The sequence below is a fragment of the Xylocopa sonorina genome, chromosome 1, assembly GCF_050948175.1.
Source record: "Xylocopa sonorina isolate GNS202 chromosome 1, iyXylSono1_principal, whole genome shotgun sequence".
NCBI lineage: Eukaryota > Metazoa > Arthropoda > Insecta > Hymenoptera > Apidae > Xylocopa > Xylocopa sonorina.
Window position 1 is genome coordinate 21,458,237 of NC_135193.1, and position 25,629 is coordinate 21,483,865.

General features: G+C 47.4%; 2 protein-coding genes across 4 annotated transcripts in view; both read left to right on the plus strand.

Annotated features, from left to right (window-relative positions):
* Positions 1 to 564: 564 nt before the first annotated feature.
* LOC143428544 (luciferin 4-monooxygenase-like) lies at positions 565 to 2,705 on the plus strand. Its single transcript, XM_076903543.1, has 8 exons — positions 565 to 579; positions 703 to 807; positions 869 to 1,076; positions 1,247 to 1,626; positions 1,699 to 1,876; positions 1,966 to 2,187; positions 2,253 to 2,482; positions 2,550 to 2,705. The coding sequence occupies exons 1-8, from the start codon at positions 565 to 567 to the stop codon at positions 2,703 to 2,705; spliced, it is 1,494 nt and encodes a 497-aa protein (XP_076759658.1).
* The window catches only part of LOC143427776 (nephrin), a 33,530-nt gene continuing 8,606 nt past the window's right edge, over positions 706 to 25,629 (plus strand). For all 3 annotated transcript variants that reach the window (XR_013102362.1, XM_076902240.1, XM_076902241.1), the window contains exons 1-8: positions 706 to 807; positions 8,414 to 8,648; positions 11,763 to 11,895; positions 15,638 to 15,843; positions 20,647 to 20,757; positions 21,519 to 21,746; positions 23,990 to 24,141; positions 25,025 to 25,166. Coding sequence is in view for 2 of the 3 variants with exons in the window: in XM_076902240.1 (XP_076758355.1) it covers positions 8,531 to 8,648; positions 11,763 to 11,895; positions 15,638 to 15,843; positions 20,647 to 20,757; positions 21,519 to 21,746; positions 23,990 to 24,141; positions 25,025 to 25,166 (1,090 nt within the window). In the remaining variant the exon portion in view is untranslated. The remainder of the gene's footprint in view (positions 808 to 8,413; positions 8,649 to 11,762; positions 11,896 to 15,637; positions 15,844 to 20,646; positions 20,758 to 21,518; positions 21,747 to 23,989; positions 24,142 to 25,024; positions 25,167 to 25,629) is intronic.

Genomic DNA, 25,629 nt, shown 5'->3' on the forward strand with positions numbered 1-25,629 from the left:
CCATTTAATCGTCATCTATAGACATACCTAATGAATGTTTCGCCTGGTTTCAGGTAACACGCCATAACGAGTACCGATAACACAGCCAACAGATCAAATACAATGTTGTGCCATCAGAGATATTAGAGTTATCATACGTTCCAAAACAAAAGGATACGTTTCTAAGACGATCTTGTTGCGATAACATTTTTCACGCGTGTGCCGTCTGTTGTTCATTTTCGAGTGCCTAATTACAAGGTCGAGGGGAAGGGGAATTACATGCGGGACCGCCACGATGCGCGTACGTGATCGAAATTCTCCCTCTACGTCTATGTATTTTCCGAATCTTTCTCAGAATAAAAGAACGGTTACGTTCGAGCAATCTTCCGAACAATTTCCATTGTGCTTTCGATTATACAACAAGGTCGCGGTGAATTTTGACACGATAAATGTTATCTTACTCGTTACACCAACGGCACTGGGTATATAATACCGATCGAGTGATCGAAGCGTTCGCTGCGAATCGGTACAGTGCTCGCGACACTCATCGACCAGAGTCAACGAAAACTGAACATTTTACCGAAAATGGCAAACAATCAGGTAAGCGATCGCAACGAGACGCTCGACACAAGCGGCGAAGGAAATTCTCTCTCTCTCTCTCTCTCTCTCTCTTTCTCTCATTCTCGATCCATCGTTTAGAATAAACCCGATTTCGAAATAAAGGACAACGTGATCGTTGGCAAGGAATTGGTGTTTCCTGAAAGCTCACTGAACGTCGGAGAAGTAATTCTTGAAATATTTCGGAGTAAACCGGACGTTGTTGGACAGGTACGCACGCGCGCGAACAATCGTAAATGAAACGTAAACTAAACGTGTCGTTGCCGCGCAGATAGAAGCGAATACGGGTGAAACACGCACGTACAAGGAAATGATGGAGAAAAGTATCAAGTGCGCGATATGGTTAAGGAAAAAGGGAATTAAACCAGGCGATACGGTAGCAATCTGCAGCGGTTGTTTTTTCGATGTCTACGCTCCTGTATTCGCCTGTTTCTACATCGGTGCAGTATGCGCCGTTGAATATCAGCAATTGCCACTGCGTAATTACACATTATAATATTATAATACCTATCCTTGTACGCTTGACAACTAGATTTTCTTCCATTGGGTTTATTTCCAGGTGCGTACAAACACTTTCTCTCGATCTCGAGGCCAAAGTTAATCTTTCTTCACGAAAATGCGGTAAACGATTTCACCGATGCTCGAACAGAACTGAACGTGAACATTGAAACGGTGACTTTCGAAACCGGTTTTAACGAAATTCTATCGATGCGAACACCCTCCACGGAAATTGAACGATTCCGTTGCGAAAACGTCGAGAATCCGAAGGAAGTAGCTTTACTAATTCCTACATCGGGATCGACAGGGTTACCGAAATCGGCCGAGCTCTCTCACCTGGCATTGAGGACCTTGATACACCCGGCGTATACCCGCGAGACAACAAATCGGGTCGATTTATGCGCAGCCGCGGTGCGATGGATCACATACTTTATCGACGCAATGTCAGCGCTTCGCGGTAACGCGACCAGAATAATTGCCGACGATGGGAAAGACGCGAAATATTATTGCGATCTGATCAAGAAATACAAGGTGAGCGACCCTCCTACCCCCTATCGTTTCTATTAAATCCATGCCCTATAGGTAGAGACTTATGCCCTATAGGTAGAGACTTACACAGCCGATTCCAACATAATCAGGCAAATTTACAAATTCGGTTTAATCGACGATTTAAAACGGACAAACTTGAAAATCATCCGCTTCGGCGGTTCACCGTTCGCCCGTCAAGTTCACAAAGAATTAATCAAACAACTGCCGGGAGTAAATGTATTGCAGATGTACGGTACGTGCGTGCGTGCGTGCGTGCGTGCGTGTGCGTGTGCGTGTGCATCCGCGTGACAATAGTATAGAGACGGATCGATCACATTTCAGGATCAACCGACGTAGGGAATTGTATCACTAGACAAGTGCGAGGGTGTAAATACGGTAGCTGCGGTTACGTTTGCCAGGGTGTTCGAATAAAAGTGGTTTGCATGAGAACAGGAAATGCCCTGGGTCCGAACGAACAGGGCGAGATTTGCGTGAAAACAACCTCGCAAATGAACGGATACAGAGATAACCATGAGGCAACCATGAAAGCGATCGACACGGACGGTGAGTATTTTGTTATCGTTTATTCGCGTTTCGCGATTCTTCTATTATAATTTTCTACCTACCAGGATGGGTACACATGGGTGATATCGGATACTACGACGAGGATGGAGAGTTCTATATAGTTGGCAGAACGAGCGAATTTATCAAGTACAAAGATTGCTGTTTGTCGGTCCCCGAAATAGAGGCTGTTCTCGACGCGCATCCAGCGGTATGCAAGTCCGCGGTGATATCGATACCGTCCGATATCGAGGGAGAGCTGCCGATTGCCCTTGTAATTAAACTACCCAACAAACAGGTGGGTATTCCACTCTCTGACATCCAACTATCATTAACTCCGTTTCTTAACGTTCTTTTCCATTCAGGTAACGGAACGCGAGCTGATATCTTACTTCACGAAGAATGCGCCGGAATTTTATGCACTGGCGCGCGTTAAATTCATAGACGATCTCCCGTACACCGCTACGAAAAAGATTGCGAAAACCGAGCTGAAACGAATGTTCATCGATGGATTAATTTAATATTTAAGTCGTTAACTTATCATGGATAGTTTAACATTATGAATTAGCTTTATACAGCGACAATAAAACTGATATACTCTTTTGCAAACAGTAACCACTTGTCGAAAATTGAAAAATTCCTGCCACCTAACCTTACCCTCCTCGCGTCCGAATTCCGGATTCAGGATTCAGAAGCTAAACGAGAGCTAGCTTGCGGATGCATTAAACATTGTACCGAATAATAATCGCGTAAACAGAACAGGCGATCGATGGTAAGAATAGCATTGATCACGCTAATAAATCAGCTGCACACCTTTCGGCGTATGTATTTTAGCGACGCTAATCCTTTTATCATTGTTACCTCTACGTACGTGTACATATTTGGTCGTGTATACGTATGCGATCGTTTCGAAAATGAAATCAGAAGTACTAATCGTCTCGTCTCGTCTCGTCTCGTCTCGTCTCGTCTCGTCTCGTCTCGTCTCGTCTCGTCTCGTCTCGTCTCGTCCCGTCCCGTCCCGTCCCGTCTCGTCGAGTAGAGGTGTAACGTAGTCAACCATCTACATACATACATACATGCATGCATACATACATAGATAGATAGATAGATAGATATGTAGCGTAATATTCCGGTACGTCTATGCAGCAGTAGCTCCGCTAGGTACGTATGCCATTATATGTACGTACTCTCAGCCAATTACTCGCGTTATCCGAGGTAACGATTAGTTTGACGGTAAAACGTTTCGGTCGTCGTTTCAGCGTTTCCATTTCTAGGCAATCTTCCATTTAACATCAACCCGATGTTCCACCAGGAGGCAATCCTTCGAAGCTTGCTGGCAATTTAATTACATTCCTCACAATCGGGCCCGTCTCGGCCAATTAACCGGAAATTTAACGATCCATTGGTAAACGGATCCTCGGTCGCTAAACTGCGTTCAATATCGCGAGCCGTTTTAAACTCGAAATCATCTTTCTTTCAAATATATTGATAAATCGGAGAAGAGCAGCCCTTATCGGTTTTATCGACGCGTCTCTATCCATTATGCGGGCCCATTATTCAAATGTACGACCACCACCAGACTACAAATATCATTACGCGGCGGCCATCCGGTTTTCAATCCACTTGGACTTTTCCTACATTCTATCTAGCAAATAAAACTACTCGGATACTTTACCGCGTGTTTACTTTTATTACCACCCAAACAAATTTACGTTCCCATGGATCCCGAATACCACCGCTCTCGACAATCGCGCGTTACCGTGTATTTAGCCCGGCTGCTAACCGAACCGATTCTATTTCATTTGACCGAATAGCCCGGCTAATGCCGAGAAAACACGAAACGCCACTCTTCAGCGTTTCAAGTTCATCCTATTCCGATCGGATAGTTGCTTGCGTTTCGCTGCACAGTTTCGAGGAAAGCAGCCAGAAGGCTCCGTCTGGGTCGGTACCGATAACGGAACGGAACGGATCGAGAAAATCGATTCGTTCACTGCCAGCTAGATGCGAATAAGTATAGTAATATAATATAATATAATAAAATGAAATAAAATAAAATAAAATACGAGTGGGTTCGGCGTAGTCAGAGGCGAACCGTTCTCGCGGTACGAGGAGAGTAGCTCGTTCGGTTTAAACTCTATTCGAGGATCGGACTCGTGGTTCGCCGCAGCACTTCCTGCTAGAGGTTCGCGGTTCCCTCAGGAATTTCTGGTTCCCACCGGCCATTCCGGAGGGTACCGCAAGACGCCTCGCGGTACGCGACCGATGAGAGAACCGGTCGAAAAGCCGGTACGCGTTACGGTTATCAACCGACGAAAACTGCTATGTACCTGTATAGTTGTTGCGCGCGAATATAATCGGCACCCCTACCAACGTCGATATCGGGAAATGAAAACAGAGAGAGAGAGAGAGAGAGAGAGAGAGAGAGAGAGAGAGAGAGAGAGAGAGAGCACCAAAGTAAAAGATTAATCCTGTTTGTCATTTAAATCGGGAGGGACGCGTGTCACGCGACCGCGGACATTATCCAACCGATTATCGATTTATTGGACCGCGCGCGCCACGCACCGCGGCCGAGTAGAACAGGGTACGAGTAGGCGAGGCGCGCTGCAAACATACAATAGTTAATCGCGAGAGAGTGCTGCGACTCAGGCTGCGTCGATAATAATTGAAATTCGGCTAGCCAAACCGTCTGTTCGATAACCGTCGTTAAAATATTGTAAATATCGTATAATCGACCCGGAAATGTTGATGAGAAAAAGTAAGCTTCTCCTTCGATTCGAGAACTTTGCCCCTTTCCTTCGAACGCAATGGACGCGGTGACACGTCTAACGCGACGAACGGCTCGACGAACCGATAAAACGAGCAATATTCGCGCGATACGATGCTCGCGTTAATGAAAGATCCTTGCGACTCCTTGCCTCGAGAGGAGGAGAGAGCGCGAGAAGAATGATTAACTTCTGAAAATGTCTCCCGGATACGGCCTTCCTATCTCTACGTCCGTGCAGCAAGGTGTACGATTTATGACCGAACTGACTTCTTCCACTTTCATATCTTTTTCCGTCTGTTCCTCGAAACTCGCGCAATCTCCTTCACCCACACACCATCGCCGCCTCTGTCTCCTCGAGTCTCGTCCGAGACCAAGTCCCAACTAGGTTTACCTACCTAGTTTTTTCATCCCATCAAATACATATCGACGATTATTAGATAATCGTCGTATCCATAATCGTTAACAGATGGACTAAAACTACTCTTTCGTATGTAATAATATCGCGGTTTAGGCGTGTATATCTCTACGCGCGTTAAAGCCGATTTGTTGCCCGCTCGGAACAAGTTGGCCGAGATACGGCACGATTAAGGGTAAAAGTTTTCGCAAACCTTCCCACAGCCACGCCAGTTTCGTCTTGTACGTACGCGCGCAGCAGGTTACATACCCAGCTAAGCAGCAAACGCTGCGGAACGGAACGAACCGTTATTTCTTTATTTACGACTATATACTCGACAAATTTACTTTCTAATACAGTTGTATAGTTTTGAAAAAGTTTACGTCACCTAACGCGATCGAGGGACGAGAATCGCAGAGAGATGGAATTCCCCGGTGAACGAACCCTGGCTAGTAGAACACGTACACGGAACCAGGGATGAAGAGAAAGAACAAGTTGAACTCATTGGAAAAGTTGGATGAATTAATGAATCGACAGTGTATGACACGACAGGATTTATTGTGAAAGTCGCGCAATCGTTTCGCGAAACACGGTATTCGCTCGAGAATGACGAACGATGCGCTCTCGAGTCGCGCTGCTCGCTCGAGATGAACGTCGAAACATTCTAATTGGAACCTCCGAACGCGGTCTCTCCAGTTTGCGAGGGCTCCGAATTTTTCACTTCTCTTTCTTTCCTTTTTTCTTCTTTCCGCTTTTCCCCGTGTACGTTTCGGTTTCGCCGAACGTAAGCAAACGGTGCAATAATACTTCCATTCGTCCGCGTAATTTCTTTCCCTCCCAGCGGATTCTCTCTTCGGTTTCTCGGTTCGAGCAATAAAACTTGAATAAATCGCAAACTCTCGTTGAAACTTTTCTCTCTTATTATCGATACCGAAACGGCCTCGTAACGGACCGTTACCAAGCTTCTCTGGATACCGAAAAATCATCGAACGCACGCGAACAGCGATATTATGATAATCCTTGGGGGCGTTCGGCCGGTTTCTCCGGTACAACGAACAATGAAAATTATCCAATCCAGCTGTACGCGTGTACCTATACGTGTACGTTGCGAGAAAACCATTTCTACCATCTATGCCTTTTTCTTCCATTTCCCTTCGAAACCGAAAAGTAGTCTGCCGTATCGACCGTTTCCGACTCGCTGACTTTACTTGCTTCCGGATTCCAATCGCTTTCCGCTTTACGAGAAGGACTTTGGGAACGTTTACCCAGTCGGCAGGTTCCGTGTAAATAGAGGGGGACCGGTCTCGTCTATTTTTCGGATACATTTCTCTCTGAGAATATTTCACCTAACCCAACCCGAGCTGACCTAACCTAACCTAACCGAAAGCATCGAGCAACGCGCGTAAATATATACGGCGTCGAATTCGACTCGATCCAGTGGTTAATTACCGAAATAAGAAGGCTCGTATCGCGCGGTATTTAGACAACCGGTTTCGCAACTCGTGTTGCGAGGAGGGTGAGAAGGGGGAGGAGAAGGATCCTTGGGCACGGGGTTCGCGAAGCTGAACGCGAAGCTGGACGCGAAGCTGGACGCGAAGATTATCGAGCTCGCACGAATCCGGGGCTCGGTTCGGAAAAGTGGGGTGCGCAACGGGTGATTCGGCGCGACGCGGCACCGGTGGCTGAGTTTGGAACGAGGCGCAGGTTCGAACGAGAATGGTATCCGTGCGCGAAAGTTCACCGGTAGCAGCATCCAGTGTAATCGCGAACCTCGGGACGCGCGCTTCGTCCCTCGCGAGAGAAACGTTTCTCCTTCGATCGTGTTTACATCCGACTACGAATGCAGTTCGATCGGATACGCGCATCGAGCAACGAGTAGAGATCGATGGGAACAGTGCGCGGGAGTACGATACAAAGTTGGAGGTGAGTTCGAGTGAGTAACATTCGAACGTTCGAAGAAACGACCGATGAGAGGACGCTACGCGGTTCACGGTTCAGCCAGGACTTGTCACTTGAATCGTGCGACAACTACGTACGATACAAATATCGCGTCTCTTGCCGTCGGTGCTGTCCGGCAGCGAGGCGGAAACGGATACGGAACCGGGACCAAGCGGCTTTCACCGAGCCAGGTACACCTCTAGCCTTTTTTTTCTTTCTTTCTCGGACGTCCTCTCGAATCTCGAGGCGGCATCGCGACCGATCGTAAGCGAACGAGCACCGTCTCGAAATCGTTTATTTCGTTACGCGCGTACAGCTCTATCCGTTTAAAAAATTTCGATCCTTTCTTTTGTCTCATCTTTCGTATACCTTCGCGGAGCATTTATCGGTGCCGGCGATGCGCTGAATCGTTGTCAACGAACAGGAGGAAAAAGGATATTGCGAATTACGCTTTTATTTCTATTTTTGTCCGCGTCGATTGCGCAGGGAGGGTGTTGCCGATGAACGCGGGCTGAGATTCGTCCGGCCGCTGGTCGATAAAAAATAATACGTTTCAATCGGTGATGCGCGAAGCGACAATCACCCTGCCACTTGTTCGTCGTTCGTAGATTCCCGTTCGTTTCGTGTATGCACGCGTACACCTCTACATACCTACGGATCGTCCGTCCGTCCATGCGTGTTTCGTTTACTTACAGCGAGCGGTAACCACGGGATTCTCTTAATTTTAATATCGCTCGCGTAACCTCCCATTACGTTCGCCTACCGCGGACCCTTTTCGAACCTCTCTAACTAGCGGCAGATAAGTTGGAGGGAGATAGATTAGATCGGACGAAGAGTTTGAACGGTTTGAAAAATTGATATTGATTTGAATATACACTGTTATTCACTCGGGAAGGAAAGTGATCCATATACGAGAGCACAGGGGGTGGGTTGTTGAAAACAGTTTAGGGGATATTCGATTCGCATTTGGCTGCTAGGAGAAATAGAACCACCGGGAGGAGTCGAGTTCGATAAAGATCAGGGAGAGGACGGACGGGGGTCGTTCGATCGCATCTATCGCGAGAAAATTGATATCGAATGCTCGTCGAAAAATGTAGCGCGTAATCTAGTGCTGGTCCGTTCTCTGTTGACAGAAGAGAAGAGCGCGTCGCTCGGAGAAAAGGCGAACGTGAACGCCGTCGTTAGGATGGTTCGAGGGTGAAAGTGTCAAGAGAGAAAGAGAGAGAGAGAGAGAGAAGAGAAGTGTCAGTATGCTGTGGATATTGATCGCGGTCGCGTGCATCGAGCTATCGAGCTTTGCGAACGCACAGTCGAAGAAAACGACGTCTAACAGAGAAGACGCAAACAACGCCGAGGAGAAACATCCGAGTAAGTACCTATCGGAGCAAATCCGCTATCCGTCCGTAAGATCGCTCTCGTTTGCTCTCGAACGAGTAGAGATATGTACGTACATGGTGCACGCGTCCGTACACGCGTCCGGAGAGAGGGAAAACAATTTGTTAAGATTAAGGAAGGATAACCGGCTAGCGACGGCGATCTTGTCGCGCGAAAATAGAGTTGGAGAATAACAATCGGACGGCAGTAGAGCGTCGCGTTATTTCGGCGAGCATACAGATAGACGCGTATAATGCGTCTGCGCTTTATAAGTCCCGCTCGAAATATAATGTAATTATTATAGATAGGTATGGTCGTACCAGCGCCGTGGGACATGTATAATTAATGCGACGCGCTGGCTAAATGAGAAATTAATTACGATATGGAAATCGGAAGGATCCCTCGAGTCTACGCGAATACGGGAACCCGTACCAACCCGTTCGTTCACCTCTTTTCTTTCACGCGTACCCTTCACGCCTACACCTACACCTAAACCGAGATCCGAATCGTTTGTATCTGCTTAAATGTAAAAATGTTAACGAACGCGTCGAAGAACAAACAACAGTTTTCCCATGAGAACCGAAATTTACTTCACTTTCTCTCTCTCTCTCTCTCTCTCTCTCTCCCTCCCTCTCTGTTAATCGTTCGATTACACGGCAAAGTGTAAATAATTGCTTTCGCGAGGTATCATTTTTAGCACCATCTTGATACGATATTACATATACGTACCCCATCTACCCTATCGATTTTCGTATATCGCTGCTTTGACAAAGACACGCGTTCGTTTAATAATGTCTCGTTAACGCTATCAAAGGGAGAAAATATTGAAGCTCGTGCGTTATTAAAATTTGAAATTTCACTCGAGCCTTCTCCTAATCATTAATCATGCCTGTGCCTCTGCCTCCGCTCTGGTTTATTATATTTTTCGGTTTATTCTCGTCGAACCATTACCAGACTCTCCAATAAACATTCGTTTGTAACAAGTTGGCTGCGAACGAAACCAACGAATTCCCATTGAATTTGAAAGAAACAAATCGAAAAGAAAATATGAACCGAGAAGAAGAGAGAGAGAGGATGCGAAATATTTGATTCTCCTATTTTTCGAATAGAGATAAATTTAAAGAGAAGGAAACTCGGACGATTGAATCTCTCGATGACTCGCGCCTCGTCAGCTCTCTCCTATCCGTTCCCACCTGGCTTGTGTCCCTCGAGGAAAAAACGGCGCTGATCGCGATTACCGATCTCGATCGATTCCGTCGAGTTTTACGCCGTAGTACACCCCCCGTTAACTGACATCGACGTCGGGTCCGATAATCCGCAGTCAATTAACACGATAGTCAATTTCCGTCCCGAATTCTCCCTATCAACTACAGTCTATGGATATTTGCTCCTAGCACGGAGCTAGCTCTAACAAACATCAACGAGGCTACGAGAGAACGAAAGATTATTCCGCCGTTTTTACGGTGGTAAGTAAGTTCATTGATGTCAATTGGCCGGGAGGAAAATAATTTTTAACGCGGAAAACTACTCCGCGCAACTGGAACGCACGCGGAAAAGAGTAGAGTCGCGTTGAAAAAATTTGCTGAATACCTACGATGGAAATTGTTGGTCGTCAGGTGAGGGGAAGAAAGTGACGACGGTCGCTCGAAGGTAAGTTAGGTTAGGTTAGGTTAGGTTAGGTTAGGTTAGGTAAGGTAAAAGGAGGGAGGGCGAGCTGAAAATTCTGGTCCGAGTTTAGCGTTGCGGTAATTATACTCATCAACAGAAGTGTCAGGAGCAGACTCGGTTTATTATATGACCGCTCGCCGGCGCGGCATCATTGTTTTCGAAGGAATTTCATTTAAATTCCATGGGGAAAAGTCGGGAAAAGTAGAAGTAGATCTTTCGATCGATAATCATTCGTTAGAAGCCAATATCTCCTAGCTAATAGCTCCCCTTTGTTGAAACACACGACATTAACAGAAACGAACGTTGTCGTTTATCGTGAAAATGTTCGGTTACTTGGCAATTTTTTCCTCACCGTCGGGTATAAATTTCGGGCTCGCGGGTGCCCGGATGGAAAGCTAATGCGGTGTGGTACTCGTTCCACAATTCTACCGGGCAAAACGAATTTCTGCATTACCGCGTAACAGTTTGCGAAAGCACGTACCTGCATAAAGTCGTTGTAACGCGGACGTAAATGCGATACGTGTTTCCGCGCCAAAATGCAGAGGGATGAGCGAAACGTAGACGCTCGCGACTAGACGCGACCAGACGCGACGACATCGACTTAAACGAATTTCACCGACAAACTTCGCGACGACGACGACGACGACGACGACGACGTTGACATTTTCTACGGAAACTCGTTTTACGCGACCGTGCCAACGCGGATACACCATCACCGCGTAACGCCTCGAAAGATTCGCACCGTACGCGATCCACCAAATTTAATAAACGATCGAGTAACGATACCGGTTCTCTATAGAGTAGAATGACCAACGACAGCTTTCCTGCTGCTGCGAGCCAAGATTTACGAGCTCGATTCGAGCAATTAGGAGAGCAAGTTCTCGAGATGGCGACGGAGAGAAAAACCTACGAATGCGAAAGGATTATTCATGAAGCTGGGACGGAAACGGGGACGACGGGACGTCGAGTTGGCCGATAAAAATCTGCATTATTGGAGATTGCGGAAATGCTCCGGTGGTGGTGGTCGGTGGTCCCGAGGACCGGAACGTCGCGAGCGTCGCCCTAACCACCCGCTTTGCGTCCAACGAGTAACGCTCGCGACGACCGATTTCCTATTTTATTGCCTCTCGCAATCACAAATTTATATCTATCCTAGTACCACCTGCGTATCTATTCACCTGCACTCGCCTGCACCTGCTTGCTAACCGATCCGAAAATATAATATATAGAAACCGCGAAATATTTCACGATTTAGGAAATACTCGATATATTCCGTACAGCATTTTTCACTGTCGCTGGTTTAACGCCACGACCACGAAACGTACGCGGGAAATTTCCATAGTCCGCGTGATCCAAGTACGCGTTTCACCGTTCTTCCTCTCGACTCGCGTAAACGCGACCGGAAACTCGTTTCAACGCACCTCTCACCCTGTGTTGCAGTATCCATCGAGTCGATACAAGGAGTGGCAGGGCAGAGAGCAACTTTGCCCTGTGACATACAACCCCGTGAGCCGAACGACGCTGTCACTATGGTGCTCTGGTTCAAAGCGGACAGTCGCGAACCACTCTACAGGTAAGGAACCTAACAGGAAAGGATAAATAAGAACGATTTACGAGCAATATCGAACATTCGAAAATATCCGAATCGCCTTCCTTCGTATCGAGCAAGTGAACACCTCGTAGGTTAGATCGTATCCAACAATCAACGGGCACGGCCCGCTTTCTCAGATGGATACTGGACATTCCAATATGGCTGCCGATCAATCACGTTATTACAGCTGTGTCCACACGCATAAATATACATAGCAGATACGTAGCAGAGTTATACGAGCAGCGTGTATTGCTTCAATTTAAAGAAAATACTGATAATAATTCGATTGGTATTATCACTCCCGAGGATGACACGTGCTCGGCCGGTATACATAGACGCAGAAGGCGGGGCAAAGATCACTAAACTGGCGCGTACAAACTTTAATTACTTCTCACGATGAATCGGTGGATTCGTGCGGTAAACTTGTCGGAATTCGATGCCCGCGCACCTGCGAACCATTTCCGGCTCCTTTCGAGTTCTCCTCGACTACTACTCGTATACGCGTTTCCCAATTATCCTACCATTGTCCCGCGCTGTGTGTGTTACACTTTTCCTACGGTGCCGTGCCGTTATTACGGCCTATTGTTACCGATTGTCCGTTTCCCGATTATCTCCTACTCCCTGCGATCGATACTCTTTTCGCTTACAGCAACACATTTTACTAGCTTCGACCGATACATGCCCCCTACACACGCGTATAGTGTACGTCTCTATGTCTATAGATACGCGAACAGAGATCGCCTGACCATGTCCGTCCTACGACCACTGTCAGACACAATGATCGAGTAATCGCCGCGGTCTGACCGCACACGTTCCTCGACTACTACGCGCGCCTAACTGACAAAATCAATCACCGAAACTGGACTCGAATTTACACCCGTCGAACACGTACCTTTGATTGAAAACTGTTACCTTACCACCGATTACCCTTTTACCTCCTATACGTAGCTGATATAACCTAATCGTAATTAGCCGAACCGGCCGAGATTTAACGATAACACGTGCGATAGAGAGTAACATAGTAACACGTCGGTAGAGATACCGACGATGGTGGAAACGCGAACTCCTTCTCCGATCACGCGACAAATCTTACGCGTTTTCCCGGTACACGTTGACAACCGTTAAATTCACCAATAATTGCACAATAATTAATTACCATTTCCTTCTCGTGATCTCGAGATCTTCTTCCTTTACGAACCAATCAATGTACGTATTATTCGCCGATCGCAAACGATCGAAAATCTTGTTCGACGAAATGAATTTTTCTCCCGCGCCTCCTTCGTTTCTCTCAGTTAATTAATTACCGCACGACGCCGGGGACGGAAGTTGCTTTCCGTTCTCCGTTTAACCTCCGCCACGGTCTAACCTCTTCATTTCCCGTCCGTCTCTCACCCCCTTACGTTTCGTCGAGCGGAAACTTTACCTCTCCCTCTCTCTCTCTCTCTCTCTCTCTCTCTCTCTCTATCGGTAACTCTCATTAATTTCACGAAATTCCCATGTACATACCTTCTCGAAACGTTCTCGTCGATTGTCGATCGTAGCGCATCGCGCAAACGTTGCCAACGATATTCGACGTATCCGACGACAGTGCGAAACAAACGTTTGTTTGAACCGACTAAAGTTGGAAAGAAAATGCTGTCTCGATACACGGAGGATCGATGAGCGTTTCAATTCCGTTAAACGCGATTGCGCGAACGAAGCGAGCTGAAACCAGAGAGAGAGAGAGAGAGAGAGAGAGAGAGAGAGAGAGAGAGAGAGAGAGAGAGAGAGAGAGAGAGAGAGAGAGCAAGACGTCGACGGCAATCGCTATTCGTCGTCGCATCCGTCCGAAAGGAGGCGGAAAAGGAAGGAACGCGATAAAAAAAGCCCTTTACGTAGCTGCTTACGGTTTATTTGCATTCGCGCAAACACAGCGACGTTTTTCTCGTGGGGGAGAAGCCAACTCTGGCTACGCGAGCACGTACAATAACACGAATCCGCGTTATCCACCTACTATGACGATGCATACCTCTGAACGATGAATGTAAAAATCTCGGATGTTCCTTTCTTTTGTTCTTCTCATCCATTTATGCACGAAGGGAGTTAATCCAGCACCCACCTCCCCGAATGTCTACCGTCTCTTTCAACTTGTCACGAAATCGAGCGTGCGAGCCCCGCTGATTTCCACCCACCTTTCTCCCAACCTCGATACCGCCATAACGAGCCGCGAATACCTTCGCGTCAGCCGTAATGAAAAACCCGTCCTTTACGATAGATACCCGATGCCATTTTCGCCTTATGGAATAATACTTACTTACTTACATCGATCCTCGAAAAGATAAAAGAGAACTGGGAAAGTATAAAAATAATCCACTTTAAAATCGAAAGAGCTTAAAGATGGAAACCGCGAACGGAGAAGTACTCGATACAGAACGATCATCCGTCTTCCGGGATTGCCTTGGAACGAGTGCATTGTGGACTTCACCACCAATCACCAGCACCCTTCCCAACCACAGCGCTCCTTTGTCACCCACCTACTTTTACGGCGTTCACGCCTTTTGCTTTCTCTTTCTCCCTCCCTTCTCGCGTCTAACCAGTCCCCCCCCCCCTCCCCCCCCCCCCCGCCATCTGATCCAAGTCTTTTGTTCGCGTTCCTCCATTCCGCGAGGCGGATCGCGAACCGTCTATCGTAGGAGATAGTGATATGTACTCGAGTTTTGTTATTTTAATCGTACCGGGAATAAGCGGCGTAATCGGATATTATATTCAAAAATCATTTGATGAAAGTTAACTCGGGCTAATTATATTTCCCGGTCGAGCGGAAACGGAAGAAAAGTAGAGGAGGGAAAAAGGAGAGAAGGGAATCGCGACAGTGGCGACGCCGCGCCGTCTGCAATTACAATGCCTTAATTTTATGCGGCAAGTTAAGCTGCTTTTAAGAGTCCCGAGAGTGGTTAAGTCCTCTTCGTGGCCCTCCCCGCCCCCTCGTATCCTTTTCGGGTTTCTAGCTTCTCCGCGGAACACTCGTTCCGTTTTACCAAAGCTACGCATACCGTATTCATGGGGAAGGGGCGTACTCTCACAGCCTCTTATTTTTTCTTTCCTCCGTTTCCTTCTTTTTCCTCGACCGACCTTCTTTTCTCCCCCCTCTCTCTCTCTCTCTCTCTCTCTCTCTCTCTCTCTCTCTCGTCCTCTTGGAATCATTTCGCATTTCGCGAACATAGCCTCGCCTAGGTATCAGACAAATTCGCTTATCGACTAAGACTCGGACTAGACGCATACTTATACTCTTAGATGGCCGCGTGTTTCGAGTAGTCGTGGCTCGTTAAAAACTAATCCAACTTGTCTGCTGGCTACTAAAATGAGACTCCGCGGCGACCGAAACTTTCCAGGACGAGAGTTGATCGACCGTAGGACGTCTTATCGTCGAACCCGAGACTCTGCGAAACGAACTTGTCGCGCTCGATTAGACTTACCAACTCGACCCATCCAATAATAATCGATGTTCACCGGGGACGTAAAACGCGCAACGCGATAAAAACTGCCCCGACAGATTTCTCTTCTTTTCTCTTGCTCGTCCGTAATTAAAGTAGAATCGCTGCTGACCCAGAACGACGGCAACTCCCTATGGGAAGTCCGATACACCTTCTCGCACCTTCTCGATCTTCCGAGTAAAAGGTTATCGAGTTTCCTCAGAGTTGGTAAACGCTTACGGATCAAGAAGATTGCGGTTCCTATATTTCAGATACGACGCGAGAAATCGACAATTCGGCAAGGCGACTCTATGGAACGCCTCGCATGTTTGGGGAGACAAGGCGACATTTAGAGCGAGCCCGCCCGCCCAGCTCACGATACGGGACCTAAGAGAGACCGACGAGGGGATTTACAGGTGCAGGGTCGATTTTCGCAACTCGCCGACCAGAAACTTCAAAGTCAACCTGACTGTCATTGGTAAGTCTTTAGTTATTTATTTATCTATCTATATCCAGATTCGCAAACTTTCGCCAATCGAACGACCATTCCGAATCGAAGAACCAGCGGTTTCCTCTATCCGCGGTCGATTGGTTCGCGCACACAATCGTTTGTTCCGTCTCCACCGCTCGAATAATTACGCTCCGTTCGAGAACAATCGCGTTCGGCTGATTACTTTCTTCTTCTAAATTCTGTAACTCTTCTTCTTCTTCTCTCAAGCAAGTTCCTCTAATTTACTCGTCGATCGACCAATTGAATCGAGTTAAAACGCGTTCCTAAAATCTGCCGCGAACAAAGAACATTTTTACTCGAGAGAATGGACGAGGAAAGTGTTCTCTCCCAGTGAATCTTTAAACTTTCAACGGTGTCTTCCGTTTGCTGTCTACCAGGCGAAAGTGGTTCTCCCTCCAAACTGGTAAGTGTGTACGTACGCGCGAACACGGATGAAAAGGAGAAACGAGCATGCGCGTTATCCTCGCTTAAAACATCTATACTTGCGCGTCTTTTCCTTTATTTTTCCTTTTTCTTTTTCTTTCGCCTTTCCTTTTCTACCTCTTTTCAACGAAACGTAACAGGAATCGCGCGTACTTTGCACCTCGATTACTGACAAATATCACACCGAGAGTTCTCTCTCTCTCTCTCTCGCTCGCTATGCTCCTATATTCCTAAACTTTTCGCATCGTTGCTGCGAAACAGAGATCAAAAGCGAACCGCGTGGTACGTGTTCCTACGGTTATCGAACGGTCGTCGAGTTTGCGCTCTCGCATCTGTGCATTCAGTTTCTCTACTCGGTAACAGAAATTCGTTTACGGCACTCGAACGGGTTTACGCGTTCTAATCTTCCTCTAATCGCGGAGACGTCTCGAGCATCTCTCCGCCGGTAGTAACCACCACCACCTTCTTCTTCTTCTTCTTCTTCTTCTTCTTCTTCTTCTTCTTCTTCTTCTCCTTGTTCTTATCAGCCAAGCAATCAGACAGTTACCATTATCCGAGGGACGCGACAACTGGGAAAAGAAGTTGAGAAAAGGTTGTCGATAACGTATCGCGTGCCTTTCGAAAGTACACTGGCCTGGGAAACGCAAACCCGGGAAAGCGCAAAGGAATGGAAGGAGAAACACGGACAGCGTTTCCGTATTTCGAAATCGGCGTGCGCGAAATTCAACGTGCGCCCGTTGTTCCGGAGCTCTTTTCATTCGACCGGTTTTCATCGTTCTTTTTCTCGGTCGTTTTTTCGACGAAAGTTCACCGGAAAGTCGCCGGAGGGTAGCTACGAAAACACGCCGGTGCTCATTAGCCGGAAGGACGTCTGCGGGAATTTTAAAGCATCCTGTTTTCCAAGGAAACCCGAGAATCGATCGTTTCGTCGAGTTCCACGACGAGCTGTTTCGTAGCCGGCCAAACGGAAACGAATTTTACCTTTATCTATTATCCAGATAGATTCTTCTCGTCGACGTAATATACGTATCATTTTCAATTCCACGGTCCCGTCGCGACGTCTCCGGTATCCAGCCGGAAAATTGGAAATGAAACACGGTCTGTTGTTCGCCGTTGGTCGAGCGTGTTAGCCGGAACTCGGGAATCGGCAAAGCCGGATCTGTCGATTCGACGGAAATTCGTTGATTACACTCGGAGGAAAAAGATGCTCAAAGTTTCGCGACTCCTCGTCCCGGGCTCGTCGATTATTCGAGTCACGCGTAACATTCACCCCGTTCATCCCCGCTATACTAGCATTTACATTATTTTATTATCCGAAAATGAAAGCAATTAGTTTTTCTCGTTTCTTTTCGAGAAATAGATTCTTCGCTTTCATTTTCTCCGCGATCGTAAGTGGAACCTCTGCGTCCAAGCGCGGAAATGCCTCCTTTTATCGAACGAACGAGCCTGGAACGACCCTTCCGGCAGGGAAACGCGAATTACTTTTACGACGGGACGCGAACGAGGACGCGAACGAGGACGCGAACGAGGAGGACGAAGAAAGGAGACTACTCTCTACGTCTGTATGTCTGTCTGTAAGTAGTCTGTAGCGTACACGCGTCCGATGAAGGATGAGAAATTTTACGGGCTCGTAAACGATTCCGACGACCCCGTAACTCAACGCCGCCTCTGTCCCGCCTCCGCCGCCACTTTCCTACACCGAGGAATTCTTTCTTGACATCGTCCCCTACCCTCATTAATTTCCCGCGTGTGTCTCGCAAACATTCTATTTCTTTCTATCGAGTAAATAATTGTTAACGCGCGTTAGGTAATCGGTTCGACCTCGTAAGCTCGAAAGTTAACCCCTGTGCCCGCGAGCCATCTACGCGAGGTATCCGAAACCCGGACCCCGAATCGTTACCAACCCGGGATTACGCAAATATTTTCCTTCCGCCTCGTTGCTTTTTATCCACGACCTCCGCGCGATCCTCCAACCTTGACGTTTCCATTTATTTTCGTACATCGAACGGGCAGTCCGTACTGTCTAATCAAATTTCGATACGCGTTTCGTACCAAATGATCGATTCCCGATAATAGTCCCCGAGTAAAAAAGGAGTAAAAAAGGAAAGCTATACCGATTATTTCGATCTTTCTCTACCGCGACAACACGAATCTGTCCCGAAAACGGTAAGAGTCGAGAGAAAGAAACCGCTTTCTAGGTCGGTGAATCTAGCAGGCGCGGCTGAAAAATCCACGAAAGCCAACAACAATTTGTATCTCGACCCACAAAATGTCGGAATAAACACGCGCAACTCCTGCCGGGAGGCCGGATATTACCACCGAGAGGCTATATCCGGTTGCAAAGACGAGAGAGCAGCCATTTTACCTGCGGGTAGAAAAGCAGACGATCACGAACTTCCGGGTTTCAGAAAGTAACGGACCGCTAGTCTTTTTCGTTCTCGATACAAGCTAGCTAGAGGATTGCTTGTCAAACGCAAACGTTCGACGTCGCCCGGCAAGAAAAATGGACGATGAAAAGCAACGAGGAAACAAAAGGAGACGCGGGACGAGTAAAGGCACCCGAAGAAAGGAGGAAAAAAGAAGAGAAATGAACGAGAGTAAAAGGCTCGGCTCGCGCTTATCTCGAGTCCGCAGACTTTCCTAAAACATCCAATTTCCGTAGAAGGTGCGTTTCTTCCTATTCGCCTAAACACCTCTTAAATACCACATTATACGTACATACGCGCGATACAGGCTGAAACGCGATTTAATCGGTCCAAGGACGGACAAGCCGTCCGCGATTGTTGCAAACGTGACAACGCGGAATACGTGAAATACCTGAAATAGGCGAAAAATCCAACGGGACGGCAGAATTTTGATCGTCGGACGTTTCGCGGAGAATACACAAAGAAAATACGTGCGATGCATACGCGCGGTGCATGTGTTAGCGTTGCTGCGGCCTGCTGCTGCTGCTGCTGCTGCTACTCCCATCAAAATAACATTGCCTTCTCCGCACCGACGCGACAGAGTAGCAGACATTTTTCGGTGGAACCTGGATAATCGAAGCGGCTCGACCACCGAGTGCAAAATTGAATGGAAATTTTTAAATCGCTCGACGACTCGAAACAACGCGAAAACGTTTGCAGCGATACGAAAAATTTGTCTCGATTACCGTAACAGGTATCGAACCGTAATGGATACGCGGTGCGCGATTGTTGCGTAGAACGCGATCAGGCTGCCGTCGGTACTCCCGCGCGATATATTTTAATCGATATCCGGTAAAACAACGAACAAAAACGCGCGCACGCACACGAAAATAGTAGAGGAAGCGGAGACGCGACGGTGACCGAGATCGCGATCGTAACGCGAACGATAAAAAATCGAAAAAAGAGCCAAAAATCCCGCGTACCTGAAATACGGCGGCGGGGTACAGTAGAGCGATATTCGTAATTCCGAAAATATCGAGAACGTTACAAACCGTCGATAACTTGCCGGATAATCACCGTTGCCGATGCCCCGGATACACCGATACTTTCAGAAGAGAAGAGTTCGTCGAAACGAGGAAATTATTTCCTCGACCAAGTAGTTGGACGTGCATATATTTATAATGGTACCGATTCGACGGCGAGTTAAATCTCGGGAAGAACAGAGGCAGCTCGATAACGAGTGCGCGATACAGTCTCGAAGTCGATAAATCTAACGGATGCTCTGGAAAGTCCATCGAAGAGCGTAAAAGGTAGGAGAGTTCGTTAAACGAGCTTAACCTATACCGCGCCCCGGGAAACATTACTCTCGACTAACGGTCCGTGCTGCAAACCCTATTAGCAATATATTTTCTCGGACCATCGGACCACCTATACACCGGCTGTTGCGCGCTACCGTTGTTGGACCACGGTTTACACGTTGTCGTTCAAACCCGTCGCGCCGCGAGAAATCTTCCCTCTTTACCTCCCCCGTCGAGTAGTCTCTCTCGTTCGGTTAAACTTTCGACGAAGAACGAGAAAAAAAAAGAAAAGAAAAAAAACCCAAAACACTTTACACCCAACAGAGGTAATCGCGTTTAATCGTCGGAGATTCCGCCCGATTTTGTTTCTTATCTACCAGACGCGGCGCATCCGCGGGTATAAAAGTTTACGACCGAAATTCGCCCAGAGGTGGCTGGCGCTCTCTCCGTGGCGTAGAACTCACCCCCCCTCTTTCGAGGCTCGAATCGACTAGAATTTCAGCTAAACTTTTCCGGTTCCTGTCATCTTTCACCTACCAAAGTATTTTTACGAAATTTACGGAACGTAAATAGAACGAACTCTCCTTCTTCTCTGCGACCGGAATGGAAAAGTTTCGCGTTTAATTAATACTTTTTGTTCCCAGTACCGCCAGCCAAACCGATAATCTACGACGCGAAGAGACGAGACATGAGCAAACTCCTCGAGGCCTATCCCGAAGGTGCCGATCTCTTTCTCGTCTGCGAGGTGCACGGAGGTGAGTGTCTTTTGCCTTCCCTGTTAATGGGATTAACGGATTTCGTTCTAGCGGTAGTGGTGGTGGTGGTGGTAGTGGTAGTAGTGGTAGTAGTAGTAGTAGTAGCCAGCGATCTCGAGCGAGAAGATATGTAAATCTCCACGCACAAGCAATCGCGCGTAAATCACGATAGAAGGCGGCGGCGGAGGCGCAAACGTTTTTCGAATCTTGCGTACCGAACGAAAAATCCCATTTCCTTGAACCGCGCGAGTATTCACTGGCGCGAGACCAATTCCATTTGCAGCCGCGGCATTCGCTTACTCGAAGAAACTACATACACACGTAGAGAGAGAGAGACGCGCACCGACGTGAACGAGAAGAAAGAACGCGGGGTGCTAGGTGTCGGGCGGCGTCGATCAATTCTCTGGATCGAGGCCAAGTTTAATCTTAAAAATCGTCGTCATTTCCACGACGCGGGCCGCACCGCTTTCTACCAGCAATTATCAACGTTTCGATTTGGTGGTTAAAAATTAGAATAGTTGGCATCAATCGCGTGGTTCTATCGTGTAGTTGGATCGATCGGAATTAGGTAGCTGTCGCGCAGCAGCGGGTACATCGGGACCGATAAATTGACGAGCAGACGTCAACCGGTTTCTCCATTGAGAGATGGTTACTGCGACCGAATAAGGCCCGTCGGCCGACGTGATTGACGGCAGTAGTAGAGTCTACTCACTGATTAATCCGGATCCTTGAATCGTACTGTTTCCTACGGTTTACCCCAGGTAAGCCCAGCCCTCGCGTCGCATGGTTTCTCGAGTCGCGGATCATCGACGCGCCATCCGAGATACGAGAGACCCAAGGGCCAGGAGGCGAAACGAACCTCGTGACCATAACCAACGTGACGGTGAAGGGTCTCGCGAGGAATCACTACCATGCCAAATTGTACTGCAAGGCGACCAACACTAACCTGATACCGCCGTCCACCACTGCGGTCACCATCGAGATTCACAGTAAGTCTACTCTGATCCACCGTTACATGCGATACCTTCTTTCTGCCCTTCGCCGAGCCGTGAAACCCTCTCTGGACCCCGATTATCTTGATCGAACGATCGATAATTAACCACGCTAATTACCCGCGTAAAGCTCGAAATCATCGTTTCGTTCGGGGCTCGAATGTTTGACCTGGTCGCCACCGAACTCCCTCCGCTCGACCCGTATCGACCCATCGACCGAGAATATATTTTATCGCGTACAACTTTTCCAACGAATTTTTCAAAGATCCACTCGGATTCGCCGGCGTGAAATTGAAACATTTTTCAACAATCGAAACAATCACCCGTGCACCCCGATGCTCGTTAATAACGTTATTTCATTTTATCGTACACCGTAACGCGCTTTCTCTTTAACCAGAGATGGACGAAAATTCTTGGTGTCTACCATGAACGCGGTCAAAAACGCGGTCAAATTTTACTCGATACGTGTGTCTAACGACCACTCGAGCGAAACAGCGAAACTCTCTTCTGCCCCAACTTTGCCCCACGATCCTTCGTTAATTGGGATCCGGTTAGACGAGGAATGTACGCCGAATAATCGAAGAGCACTCGGGTAACAACTACCTACCTACCTACCTACCTACCTACCTGAAAGCTTCAACGAGTTTGGGAGACTAGACTACTGGACGCATGGCAGCGGACACGAATCGAGACGCTTTATTTTTTGGCGAGACATCGCAAATATCTCCAGAATGCTCCACGGAGATTAGTTGTCCGTGCTATTTTTTATTCATCTCTGGTTAATTGGAGGCACAGCCGATGAAACGTACATCGTATAATTGGAGAATTCTTCATCTCCACCGTACCAACTCGAGTGGTTTTCAATCTCTTTCATCGAATATCTCTGTATCGTGTATATGCGTGGATGATCGATTAACAAGACCGATCACGGTATGAAACGAATGCTTTAAAAAATTACGAACGATTTCCTCGTCTACGTTCAACGCGCGACAGAGATACGCCGATCTCATCGGTGCCTCGTTAATTGTTTCCATTAGGATGCATGTTTTCGAACAAGCACGCTAGCTCAGCGATTCGTTTAAGTAGGATAAAACGCTAACGAGAACGAGAACGAGAAGGAAAATTTAAGGGCGGTCTTGATGAGAACGTAACGATACGAGCGGGTTCGCGGGTTTGCCAAATAATGCCAATAATATCCACTCGAAATCGGGAGTGGCATCGGTGAAATTTCACTCGAGTCGACAATTCCCAAGGATCGGCGTATAACGGCCCGTTCTCTAATGCCCTCCCTCGTTCCACAACTAACCGACTTCATCTACAAACGAGCCGTTTCAAGCCATTTCTCTCCAATTATTCCTTTTCTCCCGTTTTTCCACACACGGTTCTTTTGAGTCGCGCCCGTTTTACGCGTCGCATCCCGTCATCCGTAAAACGTATTAACAAACACAAACAGGCTGATTTTCCTCACTCGTGTTTAAACCGCGTCGAACGTAACGCCGGACTAATCTGAAAGACGTTGCGCGAAAAAGAACGAGCTAACGACCGATGCGACGCGTGTGTGTTAGTTTAATTTTTGTTCGGACAGCCAACGAGACCGGTGTTTCGAAACACGCGAAACTGTCAGGATCAGTAAGTACATCAAAATTGTGGACAGAGGAGAACAAAAACGTTGTCCGTGGCGTAGTCTGGCTCTGACACAGTTTTCAGTTGATACCTACCCACGTACATATGTGTACATACAGTGACAGTGCTCAGCCCACCCCGCTCTCCCTTCGTCCCTGCACGTAACGCCGAAAAGTTGCCGCGCGAAATAAAAAAGGCTGAGAGAGAGAGAGAGTTAACAAGTAAATAAATAAAAGTAAAAGAAAGAAACGATGATTATTCGAGGTCGACGGGAAATTTACGCCTCGAAGAACTTTCCGCGGGTCTCGCGGAAATCAGTGGAAAGTTGGAAAATCTTGGCGTTCCACTCTATTTATATCTCCAGAGTCGAACAAGTTGCGAGAAGCGATCAAAATCTTTCCAACGGGAAAACGAACCGTTGCTTGGTAACGAGCCGGAGGTAGAAAGTTTCGCGCAGACCCGTTGCCACCAAGATATCCGCGATCCTCGAGGATCATTCGGGAGTGACCCGACCGCGGTCACTCCGCCAATGACTCCAGATAACTACGTTACTCTGATTATAATATTATTATATAATACCGCAACGAAGAAAACGGTATACCGCTCATCTGTTACAGTGAAACCGTTGAAAGTCGAAATCATAGGAAAGGACAAGATTCTGTCGGCGGGGAAGAGATACGAGACCAGATGTCAGAGCACAGGTTCGAAGCCACCAGCAGTTTTAACCTGGTGGAAAGCTTCGAAGCAGCTCAAACGGACGAGTAAGAATGTGAGTAAGAACCATTTGAACTATCGTATTCGATCATTATTATTATTATTATTATCATCATCATCATCATCATCATCATCATTAGGTATCTAATTTCCTGTGACTCGTTCCACCTTAGTAATAGTATACCTCTATAATAATACCTTCCCCGAGAATTGCCGGAAACAATAGCCGTTAATTAATTTTATTCCTCTGGAAATGGTGTCGTTGGAATCTGCCGAAAAAAGAAGAGAAAAGAAAAAAATGTAACATACACGTATGTATAGCGGATCTCGGTTTTTCCTCCATGCCACTACTCAACGGCGGAATTCGGGAATTCCCGGAAGGCAGAAACGCGACTAGATTTATCTCTCCGAGGGCCGATTTTCGAGTAATATAACGCAGCAACTACCTTTTCCCCGTGGATCTACGTTTTAAGCCCGAATTTGTCGCGTATTATTAGCTTCCTGGATTTTATCGTCGCTAGGTAGTTATTAGTCGGCGGGGTTTTGTCGTGCGAGCGTTCGTGCCAGCTCGTGAAAATTTTCACCGAGAACAAATCCCCATCACCGACAGCTCTTCGCTGGGAAATTCGCGTTTAGCAAAAGGTGGAATCGGACATGGAAAGCAATTTGCGGGAGGCATCCGGTCAACGGACAAACGAAACGAGACGAGACTCCGCGAAAATCGAGCCGATCATTAGCAATGGAAAAAATATACGAGCTTCAGCTCGTTCTACGAGGAGAAATGCAAAACAAGGAAGAATTAACGTGCCCCGAATTCCCTCGAACGGCATTAATTATCATGGAAATTTAATTCTCCATTTCCTTCTCGGAGCGAGTGGAACTGGCTAATTTTTCCAGCTGTAACAGAGAAACGTTTCCGGATGTTTTGTTCGTCTCAGTTTCAGGAAGACGGGACGAGCATCAGCGTATTGCAATGGACACCGTCGATCGAAGACGAAGGGAAATTTCTCGTTTGTCGAGCGACGAATCCGAAGCTGCAAGAGACCGGCCTCGAGGATCGATGGAAGCTAAAAGTACACTGTGAGTAGAGATGCATGTACACGCACCGCGAATACCGAATCGAACGAAATCTGCCAACTACACACAGCGTCGACCGGTAACAGGTCATAGGTGACACGAGCCTCGGAACGCTACGATACGGTACCGGCGCCCAATCTATCCTCCCAACGTTCACCCGCGCGCTACGTAAACGTAAGCCGGAAACGTCTGCTCGCTGGATACAGATATCAGCTATCGTTATCCGTTTATTTACGAGTTCGATCGGGCACTCGATGCATCCCCCATTATCCTTGTTTCCACTGTATTCCGATGCATAAATACATGTACGCGTCTACCACGTCTACACGGTATATACGATATATGCGCGGAAATTTGCCAATTAATCCGATACCGATTTATTAGCTTTTCAATCTTTCGATTTTTTATTAGCCTATTATACAATAACTATTCGAAGGGAACGACTCGAAGAAGGATGGGAGAGAAG

Coding starts and splice junctions, on each gene's coding strand:
- LOC143428544 (XM_076903543.1), top strand. Junction 1,077..1,246: donor ATATCAGCAATTGCCACTGC/GTAATTACACAT, acceptor ATGCTCGAACAG/AACTGAACGTGAACATTGAA. Junction 2,483..2,549: donor TTAAACTACCCAACAAACAG/GTGGGTATTCCA, acceptor TTTTCCATTCAG/GTAACGGAACGCGAGCTGAT.